The sequence below is a fragment of the Sorex araneus genome, chromosome 1 (genome assembly GCF_027595985.1).
Source record: "Sorex araneus isolate mSorAra2 chromosome 1, mSorAra2.pri, whole genome shotgun sequence".
Lineage (NCBI taxonomy): Eukaryota > Metazoa > Chordata > Mammalia > Eulipotyphla > Soricidae > Sorex > Sorex araneus.
The window spans coordinates 172,835,954-172,859,343 of record NC_073302.1 but is presented as its reverse complement, the minus strand read 5'-3'; the positions used below and the strand labels follow the sequence as shown (position 1 = coordinate 172,859,343).

The window sequence follows — 23,390 nt, the reverse complement described above, 5'->3', positions numbered from 1 at the left end:
GTAACGTAGGAGGGACTAGGTCTGAGAATTCATGGCTGCTGCATCCTAAACTTACCCCAGAGCTTCCTGGCAATCAAGGCAAAATGGGCAAACAGTGTGTGCTTTTCTCCCTGGCCAGCATGAGGGAGCCAGGAAGCATCCGAGTCTCTTGGGGAGCAGGGCCTGGACCTGGAACTCTGATCCAGTGCACCTCCGCCAGGTGGCCCAGTGCTCCCGGCCCCTGTGCAGGTTCGAGACTCCTTGGCTGACCAGTGGCACTGGCGGGGCTCTGAGGCCACGGCCCACTCAGGACCCCTGGGAACATGCAGCAGTGAGAAGAGCATAAGAGCATCATTTGCTCTTTGTCTTGAACAGGAATTGCTGTGAGGGTCGACTGTGGTTTGTCCCTTGTACATCAGTGGTTTCCGCAGTAAAGTAGTAGAATGCACTTTGCAGGCCTTGTCAAGTGGTCCCCATTTAGACAAAAGCCAAGGCCCTGCTCAGACCCAGTTTAGGAACAGCACCACCCTGCAGTGCTTTGGAGACGGGGAGGGAAGGGCTGCCACGATCCTTAGCCTGCACCTGTTTCCTGTAGGCGTGGAACTAGTTGGTAGGCACACCAGAGCTGGAGCTGGGATGCTCTGAAGGCCCATGGCAGCCACACGCCAAATGCTGCCTGAGAGTTGTCACGAGCTGGGACCAGATAGTCCATAGACAGCCGGTTGATTGTCCATCTGGTGCAAGGCACGAAGAGTTTGAAGTTCCAGGCTATTAAGACGAATAGAGTGAACAAGGCCCTGCCCACACAGAGCTTAGATCCTGCTGGGGGCATGGGGCGGTGGCTGACACAGGACAGTACAGGCCATGCATGTGTGAGACCTGGATTCCATTCGGTGTTTGAGCCCCAAGCACTAGAGACAGTGGTCCTGGGGACCTCCCCAACAGTAACAACAGAAACCCTTCTAGGAAAGCAGCCAGCCAGGAAATGAGCCTGTGCGTGAGGTAGGGATGAGGCCAGTAGGCGGGGAGGGAGGTGCTGCCATCCGCAGGACATCTGGGAAACGGGAATTTGTGGGAAAATGCCGAGAGCAGAGGAAACGCTGGTGCTCTGGTGGCAGGCCTCAAGGAAGGGCTCGGAAAGGGAAGCGGCCGAGAGAGCGCCCAGGCGTCTACAACCCTTCCAACACAGGCATCGCCAGGCCACAGAGAGCCCAGAGGGAGTTTGCCATGCACAGGGCTGACTGGGGTGCAGTCCTGCACCTAGATGGTCCCCTGAGTGAGCACAGAGCCAGGCGTGAGTACAAAGCACAGTGGAGTGTGGGCTCAAAAATTTTTAAAAAGCCAAAAAAATTGGAGGCATCACCATGAGTCCTTCCAAGTCTGGCCCAGTATCTCCCACACTGTTGCCCTCCGCCTGGCAGTGGCACCGAGGCTACTTCTCTGCCCACACCCCAACCAAGCTTGTCTCCCATCTTGCCCGTCCAATAGGATATCTCATCATGCAGGCTACAGGCTCTGGGATATCTCATCATGCAGGCTACAGGCCTCTGGGATATCCCATCATAAATGCTACAGGCTCTGGGATATCCCATCATACAGGCTACAGGCCTGTAGGATATTCCCATCTTAAGGCTACAGGCTCTGGGACATCCCATCATACAGGCTACAGGCCCCTGGGATATCCCATAATACAGGCTGCAGGGCCCTGGGATATACCATCATACAGCCTACAGGATCTGGAGTATCCCATCATACAGGCTACAGGCCCGTAGGATATCCATCCCATCATATAGGCTACAGGCCTCTGGGATATCCCATCATACAGGGTACAGGCTTTGGGATATCCCATCATACAAACTTCAGGCTCTGGGATATCCCATCATACAGGCTACAGGCCTCTGGGATATCCCATCATAAAGGCTACAGGCTCTGGGATATCCCATCATACAGGCTACAGGCCTGTGGGATATTTCCATCATAAGGCTACAGGCTCTGGAATATACCATCATACAGGCTACAGGACCCTGGGATATCCCATAATACATGCTGCAGGCCCCTGGGATATCCCATCATATAGACTATAGGCTCTGAGATATCCCATCATACAGGCTACAGGTCCCTGGGATATCCCATCATATAGGCTGTAGGCCCCTAGGATATCCCATCATACAGGCTACAGGCTCTGGGATATCCCATCATACAGGCTACAGGCTCTGGATATCCCATCATACAGGCTGCAGGCTCTGGGATATCTCATCATAGAGGCTATAGGCTCTGGGATGTCCCACATAGAGGCTACAGGCTCTAGGATATCCCATCATAGAGGCTACAGGCTCTGGGATATCCCATCATACAGGCTTCAGTTCCCTAGGATAACCCATCATACAGGGTGCGTGCCTATGAGATATTCTATTGCATAGGCTACAGGACAGCCTCCTAACTTGCTTCTCTCCTGCCTCCTTATCAGGGACAAAACATTGTTGAGGGTGATACCATTTCTTACTAATTTTCTTTTATGATGGAACATGCTTTAAAAAACAACAAAACAACGTTTGTACACAATTCTGTTGATTGTAACTTTAGAGTTTCCCCATATGTGTTGTATTAATATTATTATTGTTCTTGAGTGTTAGAACACCAAGTTATTGCATAATAATTCATGAAGGCAGGTCAGGCATAGATGAGGGTAAATGTTAGGGTGAAAGATTCATAGCAGCAACTCCTTTTTATTACGTCAAGTCACTGCGTTTTATTAAGTCACTATGCTTGGTCACTTGATTGCTTCCATGAAGTAGCCCAATGCATCTGAACACTTCTCATTTCTGAGGTTAATTTCATGTTGTTCATTCATTTCAAATTTAAATACAGGCAGGTAAACGTTTACCAGCAAATCTAGAGAGCATCTGTCACATTCTAAAGTGAAAATCAAACGAGTTCATAGATAAGCCTGTTCTTCCATCCTTTTGTTACACAGAAAATATTTTCCGGAAGGCAGGTGTGAACCTAAAACTCCGTTGAGATGCAGCTTTCCCAGAGCAGATGAAGGCAGAAGAGATAAAGTATAAGGATTAAAGTATAAGGATTATACTTATACTTTTTCTGGGGTCAAAGTATAAGGATTAACATCGATCTTTACTACCACTTTCACAGATCTGGTTTTAGTGGTGTTCTCATGATGGCCTTTTTCAGGGCCAATGAAGTAACCTGGCCATTTAGTAAAATCACTGATATGTTTCAGCTCCTGAAGGGTGTCCCTAGACGTCTCATTGGCGTTCAGTAAACCTTGAGTGTTGAGAGCACGAAGCAGTAGCTTGCGGCTAAAGGCAGAATAGCAAGGAAGGTTAATGCATTATAGGTCATAACAAGGGGCTCTAAGTCCACTGAAAAGCTGGACTGAGAGATATGATGACTCTATGGGGATGCAGCGATAGCACAGCGGGTAGGGCATTTGCCTTGCACTCGGCCGACCCGGATTTGATTCCCAGCATCCCATAAAGTCCCCCAAACACTGCCAGGAGTAATTCTTGAGCTCAGAGCCAGGACTAACCTCTGAGCATCGCTGGGTGTGACCCAGAAAGGAAAAAAAAAAGACTATATTATTTAAAAGTGGAATTCAATAGTTTTGTTGTTGTTTATTGGGCCACAACCAGCAGTGCTCAGGGATCACTCCTGGCAGGGTTCAGGGAACCATACAGGGCTCTGGGGGTCTGCATACAAGGCAAGTGCTTTACCTACTGTAAATTTTGTAAACAAATTCTGACGCAGAATTTGATTTTTTTTCAAGGTCTGTATCTCCCTTCTTTTCCCAAACTTACATATTATGGCATGGATTTTAAGGAAAAAACTCTCTGGGATCTATACTAAATAACATATCTTGGCCTAGATTTGCTTCCTGTGTGCAAAATCAAAACCTGATGGAGGCCAATGCGATAGCACAGTGGGTAGGTAGAGCACTTGCCTTGCATGAGGCTGACCCCAGTTTGATCCCTAGTACCCCCTTTGTATGGTCCCCTTAGCACCACTGGGAGTGATTCCTGAGCCCAGAGCCAGGAGTAGGCCCCGAACACTACCCGGTGTGACCTAAAAACCAAAAACAAGCACACACTACTATGGGTGGATGACTGCTGGGAAATGTACGGGGAAAGGTAAGGTGGAGCAGCACAGTGGTCGGTACTGTGACAAGGTTCAGATGTGAACTCAGCAGGGTCCAGATACCCAATGATGAAAGGCTTTTCAAGATTGAGCCAAGAGTCTCTTCCCTCTTTGAGACCTGAATGGAACGTGTGTGAATTTTATTGTAAGGGAAGAACATGATGCATGAGGATGAAAGCCTGTACGGCCACATTCCGGGTATCACTGTCTTGCCTTGCTGCCTGTTCCTACGGTGTTTCTAGCACCACGTGAGGCCGGGCCAATGGACAATGGTATGTCGGTGGCTTGGATGGTTTTGCTTGGCAAAGACGACACACTGAGCATCCTGCTTTTGACATATCATGTTTGAAACATGCTCATCTGATTGGCTGAGACTGACATGCAGAATTAAACCTTAATTCTAAAATAAATGGGAAACAGTGAAGTCTTTCAGAACCTGACAACTGCTAGATAAGTAAAAGAGCAGCAGAAAAAGAAAGAGAAAACCCCCAAATCAGAAAATCAACACCCCCAAACTCTACCTCCTTAGCATGAGGTCACTTCAGTTAGCCTAAGTTTCTGTGTATATAAGCATCTCCAGACACCCGGAAATGCTTCTAGAGACAATTCTGATAAACACTGGAATTGTGGTTTTGGTTCTCTTAACTCGCCTGAAGGTATATTTGCTTAATGAAACAAACGTTTTAAAACTCATTTTTTCCCCCTCTCCTTCACAAGGTAAAAGGATTCTTCAGTTCTCTGAAAGAAAATGGTTCTCAGCTGCGATGTGTCCAACAAACAATTGAAACCATTGAGGAAAATATACGTTGGATGGACAAGAATTTTGATAAAATCAGAGTGTGGCTCCAAAATGAAAAGCTTGAAAGACTGTAACCATTGGTTTCTTGCTGCTTCCTGTGATTTACAAGCAAAATAATTTTGTTGAATGTGTAGAATTTCAAATTCGAGATGGCTATCTTGGGCTGAAGACAGTTCTTTCAGCTTATTCATATGATCTTGCCTGTGGCAAGCTGGGTGTTATTTTTTTCTTCAATAGGTTATTGCAACCATCTATTTTGTTTATAAAAATTGACCCATAAAGCAAACCCAAGCGACAGATTCCCGACCACTGAGGACAAAAAGTCCTCAATTAAGACCTTAAATCTGAGAAATTGGTAATAGATGACACCACAGTACTACCACTGGTTAGTTGACCTAAACAAGAGTTAAGTTCTGATGGCATATTTCCGGTCATGATAAGATCAGCTTCCTTGCAAATAAATGTGCCAAACTTCCACTGCTGAATCCTTGTGTGTCTGTTCACACCAGCCCAGGGTTGAGGGGTGGGGGTGCGGGGGCGCAAGAGGCGCAAGATGGAACAACTCTGGACAGAACACAGTTCCCTTGTGGGAAGCAACATACATGCTTGCCCACTCTCTGCCCGTCTCCCCACTCACCTCACACATACCCCCCACCCCCATATTCTCTTCCTCTCCCCATCCCCCCAGTCTGTCTTCCCCCCTCACAATCCCTTCCCCCGCACCCCATCTTCTTGCTCTTTTCACTGACGCTTTTCACTGAGACTTTAGCATCTTCTGCACTAGCATCTTCTGTGTCGGGGCCACCCAGAGAGGTGCAGACCCGGGTACATGCATGCCACACACAGGGCCCGGGCTGTGGGCCCCACTGTGAAACACTGAAGGAAGTGAGACCTCTGGAAGTCTTGCTATTAACTCTTGGTCCTTGTTTGGGGGGCTCTGCCCGGCAGTGGTGTGGATGGACCCTGGGCCACCCGTATGCCTTCCAGCCCCTTTTCTGTACCCCATAACCTCCACCCCATTTCCCATGCCCCCGGGTTTGTCCTTCACCAGCTGCTCCCGGGACTCCTCAGGAGACACCAACTAGAGAAAAAGCAAAGCAGCGAACAGTGGCGTCAGGTCGGGAGGTCCCTTTCTCTTCCCAGCCCGGACGTCTGACTCAGGGCTGAGGGCTGGGAGCTGAGGTGACTGGTTAGGCTACTTCCTGACCCCTACATAGCCCCAGGTGACCCTCTCACCACCTCCTGCTCGTCTGGCATTGGCAAGAAAGCTGTCCCCTCAGACAGGGTCAAGTGGGACCCTGGCTTTTACCAGCCAGCCAGCCACTCCTTGGGACATGGGTGGACAGGCCAGGACACTCCAACAACAGCTCCTCAGTGCTCTAGGGGGAGCATCACGCTTCTTCCGCAAGGCCCCTCACAGCAGGGTGTCACTGAGGTAGAGGAGGAACCTTCCATTTCAATGTGATCCTGGCATATTTCTCCATTAGTCTCAGTCACCTATTTATTCTGGGCATTTATTTTTCACAAGTTGCAGCAGAATCACAACAGATGATACTGTGATGTGATACCAAGGTATTTGCTAAATATTTGCTAATTGAGGGCTGGAGCGATAGTTAGGGTACTTGCCTTACACTCAAACAACTGGGGTTCAATCCCTGGCACCCCATATGGTCCCCTGAGCACCCCAAATTCAGAGTCAGCAGCAAGCCTGAGCAAGCCCAGGCAGGTGTGGCCCCTAAATCAAAATAAGATAAAATCTAATCTTAAAAAAAAAGTTTCCTGAGGAAAATGTTTCTGAATTCTTTTGTGAATGTTTTTCAATAATAGAGATTTCTGAAGATAAAAGAATATATTGAGGGGTTCAGAGAGAGTATAGTGGGTAAGGCATTTGCCTTGCATGTGGCCGACCAGGGTTCGACCCCCATATGGTCTTCTGAGCCTCCGGGAGTGATCCCTGAATGCTGAGCCAGAAGCAAGCCCTGTACACTGCCAGGTGTGGCCCTCAAATAAAAACAAAAAAGGAATATATTGATAATTAAAAAATTGTCATAGGTGTTCTAATATACTGTAGAAAAAGCTCACTTATCTGAATATAAAACTTTATGATTCCCTATGCATATACGTTGATTGCTGGGTTTGATGGTTTGAGAAATAGCTAATCACTAATATATTTATAATACATTAGTAAAAAGAAATCAGTAATATATTTCTACCTTCAGGTAGAAATATTTTCCAGATAAAAAACATACAAGGCCAAGTTTTTCAATGTAAAATATTTTTATTTAATTGTATTTTATATCTTGATTAATAAAACATGGAGATATTCATAGTTTGGATCACCTGAGGAACCCATCTTCTTTTACGTTAGAGAAGCCTGTTTTCTCAGAAGACACAGCATTGCCACACAATGTACAGAAACCTTTCGGTAACAGAAAATTAGTTCCCTCTAAGCATTTATTTGCAATCATTTATTTCTAACTACATGGGTAAAAAAATGACTTATTCAGGTCTTGTAGCTTACTCACACCATCTCTCATTATGGGCAAAACACTTAAGATATGTCTTAGTGACATTTCTAATAAGGCATTTACAAAGTACCTTATATAAATGTCAAAGTACCTTAAATAAGTGTCAAAGTACAAATTTTGTACTTTCATAGGTATGCCTTGTGTTTCTCAATTTTAGTATTGTCATTTAAAAATACCATGATCTAGGTAAGCAAACCATCAATACTGCCACAATATCCCTGCAAACCCACCCCACAGTGTCAAAGAGTTCAATTACATTCACCAAACAACTTTATGCCACCCAGAAGGAAAAGGTAAAGCATCTTAACGCCTTGAGAAGGTCTAGTCACACTAACACTGAGAGTTAACAGATTAACAGTAACAGTGCGCCTACACCTCTGATGGGCAAGAGATTCAAAGCCGGTTAAGTTTGTTAAGTAACCTCGAAGGTATGTCCATGACTTTCGTTATGTCTATTTGGGGGCCACCCTCAGCTCAGGGGCTGCTCCCAGGGGTGTTCCCAGAGTTGCCCGGGATCAAGAGCGGGGTTCCCCCACCCCAAGTCTCTGCCCCCTGAAGCCTTCTTCCAGCCTGGCGCTGCAAGGGAACTTCTTGAGAATAAACTTCTGAGAAACTAGTCAAAAGATATAGGATAAAAGTCTAGGCTTTAAATTGCGGTGTGAGGGAAAAGCAGGTTCTACATTTCTGATACAGGTCGATTTGTCAAAGCGTAAACTTGTTTTCATATTTGGCAAAGCTACTTCCTGTAAAGGCAGACAGGTGCCCTGCAGTGCGAAGACTCACGTGACAATGTCTGTAAACCAAGAAATGTGTCGCAGGTTTTATGTCTAGACAACAGAAAGTCCAACCCAATAGCTGGGCAGACCAAGGGAGTTCAAGCATCTTAATATTCTGAGAATTAGATATGTTTTAGCTTCTTTCTGGAACCTTCTCTGCAGTGACTGTCTTCTGCATTTTGCTCTTCTCCTGACTTGACTCAAGTCTCCGGACGTTCTGTGCTGTCTCTAAAGTGCAGGAGAGTCCCAACCTCTAAGAAAGAAGACGGCAAGCGGGAGAGGGCGAGCTTGCTGGCGTGCCCAGGGGGTAGATATGTTTATTATTAGCAGCCCGAGAGGAGATATGTGCCCGATATACAATGTTTTGCTTGACTTATAAACATTCACCCAGAGAAAATATTATATACAGTTCAAAAGCACAAGAGGAAAGGGGTGACGAGAATTCAGAACACTGAGCAACATCTGAAGCACTGCCCTGGGAATGCCGAGCACAGGGAAGAGAAACCGAAAACCCATGGGAGATTGACAGGCACTGTGTGGAGAATGTGCAAAAGTTTGCAAAGATTTTAGTTTTGGTTTTTGGAGTTGCCTTAAGAAACTATAGCAAATACATCTCTTAAAAATATAAAATTCTTTCTAACTGAAGGCAATTTTTAAAAATTCAGTTTATCAATACTCAGTGTAACACAGGTGAACCAGACACTTTTTTTTTTCCTTGTCAGGAAAAAAGAAATATCAATGTTTACAATGCCAAAAGTCTCAACAAATACCACTGTCTCAAAGCCGCCCCGGAAAAAGTTGTTGTCAAAGTCTTTTGTTCTTTAAGTCACCATCCACCAGCTGAAGATTTTATGTGCAGAGTCCCTGAAAAATTCTAAACAACACAGCGAATCATTTGGTATGCAATCTCACTATAGGTGTCCTGCGCAACATTTCAGCAAAAGTTTTTTATAAAGAGACAACAAGGCATTTCCTACAAGTAAAGGGTGGGTTGCTAAGAGCCTGGGGTCTGGCGTCAGGCAGACATGTCTGAGGCCCGGGTTCCAACCCTGGCCCTGCCAGAGGGCAGATTACTCACAGAAATCATGAGAAAAGTGATGGAGCTCCCGCCCTTCCTAAATATGATCTGTCATTACAGAGGGGCCCGTGTGACTTTCTCCTTCTCTCGAAGCTTGGCCTTGTGCCACTTTCCTTTCAGAGCTCTCCATTAGCACACGTCTGTGCCCACTAAGAAACCCACAGATGGTGGTGCTGATCCCTGGGAGTGTGCCCAGGGCTGCCTGAGGGGTACCACCCACCAAACTGTTTCCCAAGTCCATCCTGCAGGCTGTGTACATACAATGGCTTTGGATCCAAGTTATTGGAGGTTTTAAGTGCTACTTGAAATGAAGGCCAAGGGGCTGGAGCAATAACACAGTGGGTAGGGCATTTGCCTTGCATGCGGTGACCCGGGTTCTATTTCCAGCTTCCCATATGGTCCCCTGAGCACCACCAGGGGTAATTTCTCAGTGCAGAGCCAGGAGTAACCCCTGAGCACTGCTGGATGTGACCCAAAAAGCAAAAATAAATAAAAAATTTTAAAAATGAAGGCTAAGTGGGGGGGGGGAGGTGGGGGTAGGAATGCTAAAAAACTCTGTGTCAGTAGGTGGTTTGTTTCCTTGACTTGGGCGTTGGAGCTAGGAAAGTTTCCCTAGGAATGGTTAATTTAGTGGCATGGGGGAAAAAACCCTGTATTTTACATTCCCAAAATAAGACAAAACAAGCTGGTCTTTTCCTTTGCTCCTGTTTCCATAAATGATGATTTCTGCCATGCCCTACGGCTTCCCCAAGCCCCCCCGCCCCCCAGCTTCCTCATGACTTGTTAGCATGGACACCACCAATGTCTTAAGGAGCTTCCACTCAGGGATAACACACCAACTTTGCTGGCCAGCAGAGAGCTGCACGGAGAGCACTTGGTGTCAGCGTCAGGAGCGCTCAGGCCTGATGGTCACTTTCTTGAATGAGCTGGCCCTGACCCATGCAAGGACTCCTAATTCTGTAGCGGCAGCTTCTACACATGCCAGTGAGAATTCAGGGACTGGCTCTCTACATGGGCCACATGTACTTCACGCCACTAGTCTAAAGGAGGACCAAGTACTCATGAAGCAACGGGAAATAAGCCCTCAACTTACCAAACAGTGTCGACTTTAACTTGTATTTTTGTCATCAGCTTTTGGCTTGGGCGTCTCTTCCTTGGTCTAAAACAGAGAAGCATAACCGTCAGGAAGCCTTTGGTCACCTGTGCCAAGCCAAGAAACTGATCCGCCCGGGATGGCAGAGATGATGGAGCAGGCTGATCCCAGTTGTCCCCCGGAGCCTACTGGGATTAACCTCTGAGCACAGAGCCAGAAGCAAGCTTGGAGCACTGCTGGGCGTGGCCCCCACAGCGACAACAAAAACTGATCAGTCAGAAGAAACTCAGGAGGAAATGGATTTCTCAGAATCCCAGGGTGGATAGCGAGTCTCGGAAAATACCTGGTCCCCTGCCTAGATGCCTTTTTAAATTCAGGTAGAATACCGAGTTCTTCCTCTTCAGATAATCACCTGGAATAATCTTAGTTGACTATAAATATTTTACCCCGAATTTCAAGAAAAAAATGTGAAAGGTAATTGAAGGTGGAACATGCTTAGTTTCTGGCATGGCACTGTCTGTCCGTCCACACTCAGCTGTTCCTCTCCAGCACACGGAGGCCATGGTCCAGCTAGCCTGTTAACTCAGCAGACATGCTTCCGAGTTTTTTTTTTTCACTCACTCTGGAGCTTGTCATGCACTCTGCAGAGCCAAAATTAAACATATAATCTAGTTGTGCTATAATGGCACAAGCAACTCATTTATCGATCCAGTCTCCTGCATCTTTTATGGATTTTGGAGGTGGTGCTATTGGCATGACTAGGTGCAGGTATACCTCAGTTATTTGGCTGCATTCACTGTAAAATGATTTTTGTGGTGAGTTTAGTTGTTAGCGTTTCAGATGTACTCTTAGAGACTCACTCAGGCCGGCTTTACAAGGGGAAGTTTATCCTTCTGACTTTCCGTACCCCTCATTCCCTCACTACACATGCTCCCCCCTCGCCCCAGCCCCTACCTCTTGCAACCATCAACCAAGTAGCTCACATTTTCATTTCAGATTCCACGTGGAAGGGTGATCACATTCTATTTCCTTCTGACTTGTCTTACTTGGTACAATGCCCTCACGAAGGTTGTTGTAAATGGCGAAACTTCCATTTCATGGTAGAATGATATTCCATTGTGTATACATATATAGCATTTCTTCCTATCTGTTCATTTGCCAATGGACACTTAAGTTGTTCTTTATCTTGGTTTTTATAAAAATGCCACAATGTGCATATGTTTTCTCAAATTTTTGTTTTCTTTCAATAAACACCCAAAAAAGTGAAATCACCAGATCTTATGACAGTTCTAATTTTATCTATTTATTTTTGAGAAACCTGCTACTTCTTTCTCTAGTAGCTGAACCAATTTACATTTCTACCAAGAGAACAGCGGGTAGGGCATTTGCCTTGCATGCGGTCGACCCGGGTTTGATTTCTCCATCCCTCTTGGGGAGCGTGGCAAGCTATCGAGAGTATCCCGCCTGCACAGCAGAGCCTGGCAAGTTACCCGGGGTATGTTCGATATGCCAAAAACAGTAACAACAAGTCTCACAATGGAGACGTTATGGTGCCAGCTCGAGCAAATCGATTAACAACGGGATGACAGTGCCACAGTGCTACCAAGAGAACACAAATATTCTCTTTTCTTCACACCCTTACCTACAGTTTGTACAACAGAGGCGGCATTGTTCACAGTGCGACACAAGTCTTAGGTGTACAGCTTCACATTTCTTCAAATGTCAGAGTCCACACTGAGTTGGTCACAAATGCTCGTTACCTTCCACCAACGTCCAACTGTTCCGACCCCACACTGCCTACTTCTCCCTCTCTGAGACCCAGAGTTTGGCTTTCCTAGACCAATGCCATCTGATATTTCTATTGTTCATTTCCTTTGTTTCTTTTTATTGCACACAGATGTGCAAGAGATTAGACTTATTTCACTTAGTCAAGTCACTTCAAGGTAGTCACTTCATCTATCCATGATGTTGCAAATAACAAGATTTCATCCTCTTCATTTTCAACAGCAGAGCAGCAGTAGATAGAAACACAGGTGTACACACGTGCACATACCACCCCATTATCTAATCATGTCGGTGGGCACTTAAGTTGCTTCCATCTCTTGGTTATTGTGCATAATGCTGCAATGAACATAGGTATGCATTTAACCATTCCAATGAAGAGTGCTTATGGTGCTCCAGCAGATATCCAGAATGTCCAACAGATAGCATATGCTGGGCCATATGATAAGGTTTTTGACTTTATGAGGGATCTCCCTAATTTTCATTGAGTTGACACACTTTGTATTTTCCCCAGGTGTATGAGGGGGGCCACAAACAATTCTCGTCTTTATGATATGCGATATTTTCCTAGGAATGAAGTGATATCTCACTGTGATTTTACTCTTCAATTCTTTAATAAGCAATGAGCATTTTTTTTTCACTTGCTTGTCAGTCATTTGTATGTCTTCTTTAGAAAAGTGACTATTCTTGGAGTTGAAAGAGGGAGAGAAACTTTGTCATTGCTGGAGGGACGCTGGCACTGGTGGTGCGTTCAGAGCTGGAACACTGAATGCCTGAGACTGTTACCATCAGCTTTGCAAATCATGGTGTCTAATTAAGAACAATTACAATAATCAACTGCCCATTCAGATCTTCTGCTCTTTTTGAAACTTGGTGTTTTGTCATTGAGTTTATATATATATGTGTGTGTGTGTGTGTGTGTGTGTGTGTGTAAATGTGTGCATATATATATGCATATACATATAGGATACTAATCTTGTCAGATGTATGAGTTAGTTACAAATCTATTTTCCAAGTTAATAAGTTGCCATTTCAGTTTTTGTTTGGGGTCTTTTATTATGAAGAAATTTTTTAGTTTGATGTAATCCCATTTGTTAGTCTTTGCTCTTGTTTATCAAATAATCTCTTTCAGTGTGTTGCTGAATTCAATTTGCTGTGATATTGTTGGGAAGTTTTACATTTGTATTCATCCAAGATAACTGGCTTGTGGTATTTCTTTTCTATGATATCCTATTGTTATGAAGTCAGGTCAGTGTTGGTCTCATAAAATGTGTTTGGAAGTATTCCATCCCTTTTCAATGTCTGAAGAGTTTGAGAATGGCTGATAGGTTCTCACTAGTCTAGAGAAACTCATCTAGGAGTCCTAGGGTATTTTTTGGGGGGGATATTTGATTATCATTTCAATTTATTCACTCAAAATTGAGCTGTTTAAATTGTATCTTCCTGCTTTAGGCTTTGAAAGAATTAGTCCGTTTATTCAATATCATTCTGTTTTTAAGGTGTATAAACATTGACACTGGTTTCTTATAGCCCTTTTTTGTTCTTGTTTTGTTTGGGGGCCACACCTGTGTTGCTCAGGGCTTACTCTGGGCTCTGCACTCAGGGATCATTGCTGGCAGGCTCTGCATGGGGAGCTCTTTTTGGTGGTGCTGTGGAAAAGCACCTGCCATAGAGGTAGGCATGGGGTAGGGTGGGGGATGATGGGAGGGAACTTGGGGACACTAGTGCTGGGAAATATACACTGGTGGAGGGATGGGTGTTGGAACACTGTATGACTGAAATCCAATCATGAATAGCTTTGTAAGGGTCTATCTCACAGTGATTCAATAAAAAACGTTAAAGACAAAAACAAGCCTGGTCAGTTATGTGCAAGGCAAGGCAAGGCAAGGCAAGTGCCCTGCCCACTGTATTATTTATTGTTCTGGTCCACAATAGTAATTTCAAAGTATCTGTTCACTATATTCCCAAAGTCTGATTCCCATTTATGGAAATATATCATTCTATAGTAGCGGTTCCATTTTGCTGTAATTTTTTCATTGCACAGATTTTGTCCTGGGCATTTTTAACTAAATTGTGTTGCCTTTTCTTTTGCCAGCAGGTGGTGCTAAGGCGTTAGTTTTGCCTGTAGGGAAAGAGTGTGTGTGTGTGTGTGTGTGTGTGTGTGTGTGTGTGTGTGTGTGTGTGTGTGTGTGTGTGTGTGTGTGTGGTGTGCATCTGTGTATGTGTATGTTGGCAATCCAGCTGACTGGGCTGGGGGTTGGGATCCAAGGGGATAGTCATGTTGCTGTCCCTTCTGGCCTGCAGTCCAGGTCAGACCCTGCATACAACCTTGGGCCCTACACACTAGGGCAGTGAATTTCCTCTTGCTGTTCCCAGCACACCTGGGCAGGATGCAGCAGTGCCCAGCACCAAGTCTAGGTGGGCAGTGTGGCTTTCCTCCCTGCGGGGCCTGCGGGATCTCTGCCTCTCCTTCACTGGGCCAAACCAGACAGCTCCAATTCTGGGGCCTCCCGTGCCCTCTGTGAACAGACACCACCCAGGGGCAAGCAGAAGTGGCCCTGCTTCTGCCCTGGGCTGCTGTTGACATGCCTGGGTCCTGCATCACCCGGCACTGCCCACTGCAGAACACGCTGGCAACATGCTCTGGGTCCAGCTGCCATGCGTGTCATCCTGGGGCGTCTGCACCCACCTTCAGAAATACAGATCGGAGGGACCACTCACCCTGCTGCAAGACCAGCAGCTCAGCTGCCCGTGCCCGCAAAGTGATGTCCTGTTGCGACAGGGGTTCACTCCAGCAGGTGCTGGCTGGCTGTCCTTCCTGTCCTAGCAACGCAGAGACCCTAACGCGGATGCGGTGAGGTCTCCTGTGGTCCCCATTCATACTGTATTTCTCTAACCCTTATGCTGCTCAGTCTCTCTCCACGGGCCTCCCCTGGCTGGGACCCCTTCCCCTTGGGAAAAGGAGGCTCCATTGCACCCTGGAAGCAGGCTGTCTCGCCCTGTGCTGGTAATGAGCTGGAGGAACTCTTCCTGTGTTCTGGATGTGAATGCTGAATCAGACAAGTATCTGTTGTCAAGCATTTTCGCCACGGGTGGTGCTTGTTTGTTTCATCTTCTTTTCACTGTGGTGATTTCCTTTGTCTCGCGCAGGTGGAGGGGGCAGCTGGCAGCAGGGCCTGAACCCGGAGTGTGTTCGTACACGCTGTGGCCTTCTCCAGAGCAGAGGGGACTCTGGGCGGGGTTTTTAATCCACCAGAACAGGGAGTATAGGAACAGCGGACTGTTAAGAAGGTTCATTTAAGATGAACTTAAAGTGCTTAAAGCTTCCATTTCCACAGCAAGACGTGCCCCAGAGGATAGATAAAGGTCTCAGAGGAGCTTCTCCGAAGCGACAGAGGACAGTAAAGAAGCTCCGTGTAATTGGCAGTCTGTGCGTACTGCTCCGCTTACCTTGGCAGAACTCTTCGCTTTACCCCCATGCTTGGAGGCTTTGGAGTGGGAGGCAGGCTTCTTGTCTTTGTCCTAAAGCAAAGACATGTCACGGGGATATTGCTCTCATTAGTCCAGCTAATTAACTACTGGGTGCCATCAGTCAGTGCAGACTATTCTTCAGTCTAATTCAATAAAGCGCCACTGGGGTCCCGCTGTGCAGTAACAATGGAGCCCAGACACAGAAGCGCTGCAGGTGGGAGGCAGAAAGGATGAAAGGAGGAGGAAAACCCAGCTCAGACGGATGCTTTGCCTCTCAGACCCTTAGAGAGCTCATCAGAGCAGCTCATTTCGACCAGGGATGGCGCTGTCAGGGGTGCGGGGGCCTCCCAAGCAGGACTCGGGGGAGTGGGAGCCCCTCCCCTCAACACAGCGTGAGCTCAGGCTTCTCCAGTTCCAAGGCGTGGGGTGTGCAGGGCCACACTGGGGGTGCCCGGCGCCAGACTTGCCTGCTTTGCAGGGCCCTGACCACTCAGGCACCATGAGAACACCAGGTCCTGGTCTCAGTGTCACAGAGAGGAAGGCAGCTGAGCACGGCACACGGATAGACACGTGCCCGCCCAGAAGACATGAGCGAAACAACAGCAGGGGCCGGAGAGACAGTACAGAGTGCAGGCGTTTGCCTAGTATGTGGCTGACCCGGGTTTGATTCCCGGCATCCCATAAGGTCCACCACCAGGAGTGCTCCCTGAGCACAGAGCCAGGAGAAAGTCTTGAGTATTGCCAGGTGCTCAAACAAAACAAACACCACCACCACCACCACAAAATATCCCCAAGCCCAACAGCAAATGGGTCTGGAGCATTAATTCCTCTGGAAAGACCTGGAGCCGGCCTCGCCTCTCTCCTACTGACTTCAGGGAGGCAGCGGTTTGTGGGTCAGCGCCCTGTTTAACGGTCACCCTGCTGGACAGAGTCCAGCATGGCGGCAGCGGTGGGAGAGAGGGAAGGTTGGGCACAGGACACCAGCTACGACCTGGGGAACTGTGACATAAACGCTGGTCTCCTGCCAGGCAGGGAGGGTCTGGCCCAGCCCTGCTGCTCTCGGCCTAAAGGAGCCCAGCACTGCCTTGGCTGCCCCGTGCACGGGGCAGCCTACGCCCCAGGCCACGGTGATTGCGCAACGACATGGATGCACTCATGCGGGGTCTGACACAGGACACATACGGAGCAGAGGTTAAGGATGCAGAATTAGAAGATTCTTTTCTTTCCTCTGTCTGCAACTTCTCTATGGCAGCACCAATTTCCTTTCTGACCTGAAATGTGTGTGTGCATGTGTGTGTGCGCATGCGTGTGCCGTGTGCTCACAGAAGGCCACGTGGGAAAGCTCAGATACCTTAGCTGCTGTGTTCTCGGAGGTCTGGGCAGTGGTGGGGCAGTTGTCGAAGTCCCCTGAGAGGGCGTCGATGGCATCTTGATCATTGGTCGGTTTCTGAGATATTGAATAAAAAACCATCAATATCACAAGGGGACATATTTGACGTATCGCTTACAAGGAAATGTTTAAGGAAACGGGATGGAGGCACAGTACAGCGGGGAGGGCGCTTCCCTTGCAGGCAGCCGACCCGGGTTGGATCTCCGACACCCCATACGGTCCCCCAAGCACCTCTGGGATTGAGTCCTGAATACAGAGCCAGGAGTCAGCCCTGAGCATCGTGGGTATGGCCCCAAAAGCAAACTAAGAAAAAGAAAACCCCAAGACAGGCCCTTGAGCCAGAGGGATAGTGGCAGGGCTTCAGGTACTTGCCTTGGATGGGGCTGATTCCAGTTTGATCCCCAGTTTCCTAAGCACTGTCAGGAGTGCTCCCACCCCCACCCCAGCACAGAGCCAGGAGTAGCCCCTGAGCATTGCAGGTGACAACCCACACAAAAACAAAACTCCAGGCCAGAGACATAGTACTGTGGGAACAGCGTGTGCCTTGCACAGTGACCTGGAGTTGATTCCTGGCACCACATATGGCTCCCAAGCAGATCAGGAGAAACACTTGAGCACTGAGCCAGGAGTGACCACTAAGTAGCACCCAAATCCTGAATGAACCAAACCAAAGAAAAACAACGCCCTCCCCCCAACCCTCACGACATTCTCTTCCCAACAAACTAAGGGCACTGTGAAGGAGACAGGGGTGATGCCGAGAGCGCCATTCCTTCTACCCTACACAAGCTGCTCACATCCTCGGGGCTGCAGAATCTGCATGGGGGTCGGGGGGGCTCGGTGAGGACTGAAGGAGATGGAGGTCGTTCCGGCACACGCACTGAGCGACCAGCAGGGCACAGGGCCAGGCACACACGATAGGAAGCAGAACTGTGAGCCCACACTTTTCACCTGGAGCATGCTTAGAGCGAGAGCGTTATTACACAGACATGGGATTCCAGAGTTTACCTTGGATGCCGGGGACTTCTTTGGAGAGGGCTTCGCTGGCTTGCTCTGAAAAGCAAGGCAGAAGGCAGACGACTTGTGAAGTGCGTATCTCTGGGGAAATCCCTGGGTATAGTGGGTATGTACAACCAACTACCCAATTGCCCCTCTTGGACGAGATGGGGTAGAGATTGCCAATGACTTATGCCTGGGTTCCCACTATTTTTCTGCCTATTTTGTTTAACAATGCACAAAATTACATCAAAAGCCTTGAGAAAAATGTATCAAAGGGTCTGGTCCAGGTGGTGAGACAGTTTAGGAGCTTTCTGCCACTAGTGCGTTGTAACTCTAAAGAATACTGGGCAGAAAGTAACAGGCCTCTCTAGCACGTGGTCACTAATGGTATCACCAGGGCTACGGCATGTTTTTGTTTATAGATAGCCCTGGAGAGGCCACTCGCCATCTCAGGGACGAAGTTGGAGAGAGACTGAAGAAACCTGCTTTCATGTCTGAGCACCGAGATGGGTGTCCTGAGGCAGGACAGGGTCTGGGGCTGTGGTATTCTCCATGTCTCTACTCTCAGCTGTGCTGATGGGGTGCATGCAGGGGAGAGGGAGGAAGGGGAACCCTGAGTCTTCAGAGACACCATATTCACTGCCCTGCTGACGGTCTCAGTCCTGGCTCCTTTGTGCTCTCCTGAAATGGGGACTTTCCTGCCAGTGTCTGCTCTGCAGAGAATTCCTCTGGGTGCCTGCTTTGGGATTACTGTCCACTACCGGATGGAGGCAGGGGACGGGGTCCCCGGGTTCAGGGAGGGGCGGCTGGACACTAATTCACCTACGGAGAGGTCACCAGCCCAGCAGAGCGAACACACCTTCTGGCACACTTAACTGCAGACCTGCTCCTCAGGGCACACTGAGAGTGATCAGTCCCGTGGTGTTTGTAATTTTACTGCCCGAGGGCCTCTCTGGCCGGTCAGCGCCTGGGCTCTGGAAGGCTCTGCAGCAGCGTCAGAGACACGCACCTTCCCTTACCTTATCATCGTTGTCTAAGAGGTGCCTGTACTCCGGGGGGATGGTGTCATCTCTTTCTCCCAGTTTGTCTCTATGTTCAGCTTTGGCTTTTTCCTAAAACAGTCAAAAAGACAGGAGCCAGCGTCACTCCCCTCACCGAGGGTAGCACTCTTCAACCTTTCTGCACCTGACTTACCACCCCATCCTGCACAGCAGACCTGGCGGTCCTTGTGACCAATGTGGTAGACCAGATGTCCGTGGGGTGGCACCAGTGTGTGGACCTGAGCTTGAAGACCACTGCCTTGTAGAATTCCTCTGAAATATGGCACCGACTACACTCTTCTGAGACCATATGAAGGCCTTGTTTTTATTTCTTGGGCCAAAGGACCAGGTAAGGGATGCCTGTGATATTCTACTGGCGAGAAAGAACCTCCCTAAAGAAGCCATTTCTGCAGGAGCTGAATTTCCCAAGCAGCACTGAGGTGCTGGCCTTGACACGGAAAGAGGGGGGTACTGGCACCTGAGAGGGATGGCTCACTGTGAGGTGTGGCCACTGCCCTCTGTGCCAGGGACCACGGTGTGGATCTGTCTAGAGGCTCCCGCATTGACCAACCTATGCAGTAAAGCCCGCTTGGAACCTGCCTTTGACTTGAGAGGTACTCTGGGGGCTGGTAATCCAATGGGAGGGTCCGAGGATGTGTCGCTGTGCAGGGCCTCTGTGTGTGTGCAGGGGGCTGGGGTGTGCGGGCACATGGCATTGCTCAGGAGCTCCTGAGTGCTTGCCCAACCCTCAGGTCTGCTTTCTCCAAGGCTATGTTCAGGCACCCCCCAACATAGCCTGAGGCCACGACTGCCCCCAACAGGTTTTGTTTCACTAATAATCCCTATTTCCAAATATAGATATACTTCAGATCTATTTGGGGGGCCGGGGTCACACCTGGCAGTGCTCAGGTTTACTCCTGACAGGACCACATGTGATTCCTGGGGACTGAATTTGGCTTGACTGTGTACAAGGCAAGGACTTCACCTGCTATACTATCTCTTTGGCCCCAAAATAAATATTTCTAAGACGATGATGAAATAATTAGGAATTCTGTCAAACTTCAACATAACAGTTTGAACCTAGTTGCTTCCTAGGTTGACACTTCATTACTAATGTGCCGGGCTGGAGAGATAGTACAGGGGTTAAGGTACTTGCCCGGTATGTGGCCGACCCTGGTTTGATCCCCAGCACCTTATGGTCCTCTGAGCATCATCAGGTGTGGCCTTGAGGCCCTGAGCATGGCTGGAGTCCTCCATGCCATCCCCGGTACCACAGGGCCCGACCAGCACCGCATTCTTAGTCCTTGCATTGAACCAACGGTCTAGTTGGTGAAGGATCACCAGGAGATGTTCCTGGTACCTCTATTTGAGGGTCCCCAAAAATAATATGCAGTGCCTCGGTATAAACAAATAAGCAAGTGTCCACGGGGTACAGAATATGGAGAGTCCTGGCATGCATCTTGAAGACACACTTGAGCGTGGTCTGAACTCCTGGAGCATGCAGGCCTTGGCATGCGCACTGAGTCAGGATAGCAGAGAAGCTACTGGACATCCCTCAGCTGAGTGACCCGCTACAATGAGTACAGCACGCAGCTGCCGCAAACAGCATATGTGTGCGTGTCACACACTGGGCGTTGCACCGGCAGTTACTGTGGGAGGAGATGAATACAGCAGGCCTGACCCCACACCTGCACCCTGACCGCAAGCTGGGCACCCAGGGGCAGCACACGTTAATTCTCCGGCTGTTTCCTGACTCCTGAAAAACCGCAGTCAGCCACAGGCTCCTGTGGTGCAGGGGGTGCATGCTGGGCTACATAGAACATACGCAATGCACTAGAAATTGTTGCCTGTGATTTTTTTCCCTCTTGTACCTTGACTTTATCCTCCATTGGCTTGTCGTCATCTGGATCCGGCTGCCTTTTCCCTAGACTGTCAGAAAGTTGATCCAGGGCATCGTCAAGTGCTTTGTTGTCCTGCTGCTAAAAATGAAATCAAAATTAGGTTCTGGCTGGCTGCACGAAGCCACCTGCTGCTGGAGTGTGGCCCCGTCACTGCCACAGAGACCTCCATAAGCTCCTGGGACCTGGCCTGGGAAGACGGGCTGGTGGGTGGCAGGCCTGGATACCCCTCCCTCCATTACTACTCGTGTGCGCGTGCACACATGCACACACACACAACCAAACATACATGCACGCGCGCGCGCACACACACACACACACACACACACACACACACGCCTCTGGCCCTGCCCTGCACTGTCTCCCTACTCTAAGAACACAGAAATGATGAGGTTCCTGACCCCATTTCTCAGGAAGCTTATCTGAAAGCACCTTCCTATGTGTGTCTATGCATCCGGATGAACACCCCCAATAAAGAAAATGCACACAAATTCTGGTCACTTAGTTTACTCTGACTCCTGAGAGAGTCTGTGGAGAGAAAGCTTCCTGGCTAGTCGCAATGACGTCTTCAAATAAAATATGAAAACTAGGCTGATGGGAAAAGTGACAGGGAATATGCGATTCTGAAACACACTTCTGCATGAGGTGTTTACTAATAGCCTCAATGTGGACAGCCTGTCTTGAGCCTAATTTCAGAAGCGAAGGCCATGGGCAGGCGGGCCAGATCAGTCTCTTGCTGCTCCAGGGCTGCAGCATGCACACACGCACACCACATCTCGCAGACTTCAGTGCTTCGTCAGAGCTCAGCCTGCTCATGGGGGAGTCGGAGCTGGGCTTTGTCATCTGTGCCTCTGGCTCCTTTCAGATGCTCTTGGGGCTAACCCAACAGGGTGGGGATTCACGGCCTGGAGTCAGCTCTGACGCCACATCACATGAACAGGAAGCAGAGCTGACACTGCCTCAGCACATGCTCGCTCTGTGGCAGGAGGCTGGGCTCTGGCCCAGGGCGGTCTCGACACCTCAATGTGCGGTGTGTGATCTCCTTGGTAAGGTCCAATTTGCTACTAGGCAGAAATTTCATCAAGGAAGTTTGTAAACGCGTGGGTCTCTGGGTCTTGCCTCAGAACAAGCACCTCATTAGAGCAATATTGATGCTCAGATCTTCTATTGCCCAAATGCAAGTGACAGATTTGGGGGATTGCAAACGGGCACTCCCGTGGCATGGCATGTGGGGCAGGGGAGTGCAGCCCTGGACACAGTCACTTAGTAAAATGAGCATAAGTCATGGGCACGGTCTACTGCATGTGTCGGGAGGTCTTAGGAGGGAGACGACAATCATCTGGAGAGCGAAGGGACTTTGCAGAGCCAACAGTGACAGACACGAGGGACATGCGACTAACACATGAGCGCACACAAAGGCTTCCTGTTACTCGGCCATTGTGCTGTTTCAGCTATCCTCCATCAAGCCCCAAACCACCGACCCAAATCTCTTCTGAAAGAGGTGCCCGATCTTCCAAACAACTCAATTTCCACTTGCTGGAAGCAGGAGCTCTATTTCCTCGTGGCTGCTTACCGGAGCATCTGGGGGCGGGCCTGCAGCCTGCGTGGTGGAAGCAGAGCTCTGGGAAACCACTTCGGAGACAACAGCAGAAAGTTTTCCTTCATCCAATTTCTTTGGTTAAAAAAAAAGGAATATTTTTATCAATAGCATACTCTATGTAAAGTTATACCCATGCTACCATTACTTAAGAAAGCTCTTAATCAACATTTTTGTTGATGCTGGTTTTGGCGCCACCACAGGCGGTGCTCAGGGGCTCATACAGAATGCTGGGGATGGGATTCAGGCTGGCTGCATACAGCCCTGCCTCTTCGTACCATCTCTCCAGCCCCCACTCTAAATCTTTCTTCTGATTATATTTCTCTTGATCCAGAGGATGCATAGTTATAAAATCTTCAAAGCACTGTACTCTATTTTCAACTCCATAGAATTTTGGGGTTCTTTGGGGGGGGGGCGACACACCCAGTGGTGCTCAGGGCATTCCAGGCAGTGCTCAGTGGCGCAAGCAATCAAACCCTGGATTAGTTTTTACAAGGCAAGTTAGTTATCCCTATGCTATTGCTCTGGCCTCTTACCCACAGGATCCTATGTGGCTTCCTAGTTCTAATACATACTTATTATTCTAAGTGTTCAATAATCTGATGACAGTTTCATGCTTTATTCACTACAGTGCATTTAGGCTGTTTTATAGTTCTCTTTGATGTAACTAGTTATTCTGCACAAGTTTGGTCAATTTTTATTTTATGGTGATGGCTATCTTCTCACCAGCAGCAGACACGAGGAATTTGGGGATGGCTCCGTGACAAAGTACAAGGCCATGTGCTTGCTCCCTGGCACTGACAGCTGTCCC

The 23,390-nt window shown here is 48.3% G+C and overlaps 2 protein-coding genes across 8 annotated transcripts in view; one reads left to right on the top strand and one right to left on the bottom strand.

Annotated features, from left to right (window-relative positions):
• Nucleotides 1–5,407, top strand: part of ERAP1 (endoplasmic reticulum aminopeptidase 1) — a 40,629-nt gene extending 35,222 nt beyond the window's left edge. For both annotated transcript variants that reach the window (XM_055123319.1, XM_055123307.1), the window contains one exon: nucleotides 4,849–5,407. In XM_055123319.1, the coding sequence (XP_054979294.1) occupies nucleotides 4,849–5,004 (156 nt within the window). In that variant the 3' untranslated portion in view covers nucleotides 5,005–5,407. The remainder of the gene's footprint in view (nucleotides 1–4,848) is intronic.
• Nucleotides 5,408–7,196: 1,789 nt separating this feature from the next.
• CAST (calpastatin) overlaps nucleotides 7,197–23,390 on the bottom strand; it is a 107,904-nt gene continuing 91,710 nt past the window's right edge. For 4 of the 6 annotated variants that reach the window (XM_055134841.1, XM_055134854.1, XM_055134869.1 and 1 more), the window contains 8 exons: nucleotides 22,556–22,654; nucleotides 20,956–21,063; nucleotides 19,064–19,156; nucleotides 18,054–18,098; nucleotides 17,010–17,105; nucleotides 15,638–15,709; nucleotides 10,406–10,471; nucleotides 7,197–9,108 (listed from right to left, as the gene is read on the bottom strand). In XM_055134841.1, the coding sequence (XP_054990816.1) occupies nucleotides 10,421–10,471; nucleotides 15,638–15,709; nucleotides 17,010–17,105; nucleotides 18,054–18,098; nucleotides 19,064–19,156; nucleotides 20,956–21,063; nucleotides 22,556–22,654 (564 nt within the window). In that variant the 3' untranslated portion in view covers nucleotides 7,197–9,108; nucleotides 10,406–10,420. The remainder of the gene's footprint in view (nucleotides 9,109–10,405; nucleotides 10,472–15,637; nucleotides 15,710–17,009; nucleotides 17,106–18,053; nucleotides 18,099–19,063; nucleotides 19,157–20,955; nucleotides 21,064–22,555; nucleotides 22,655–23,390) is intronic. The other 2 variants (XM_055134848.1, XM_055134864.1) reach the window with 2 other exon arrangements.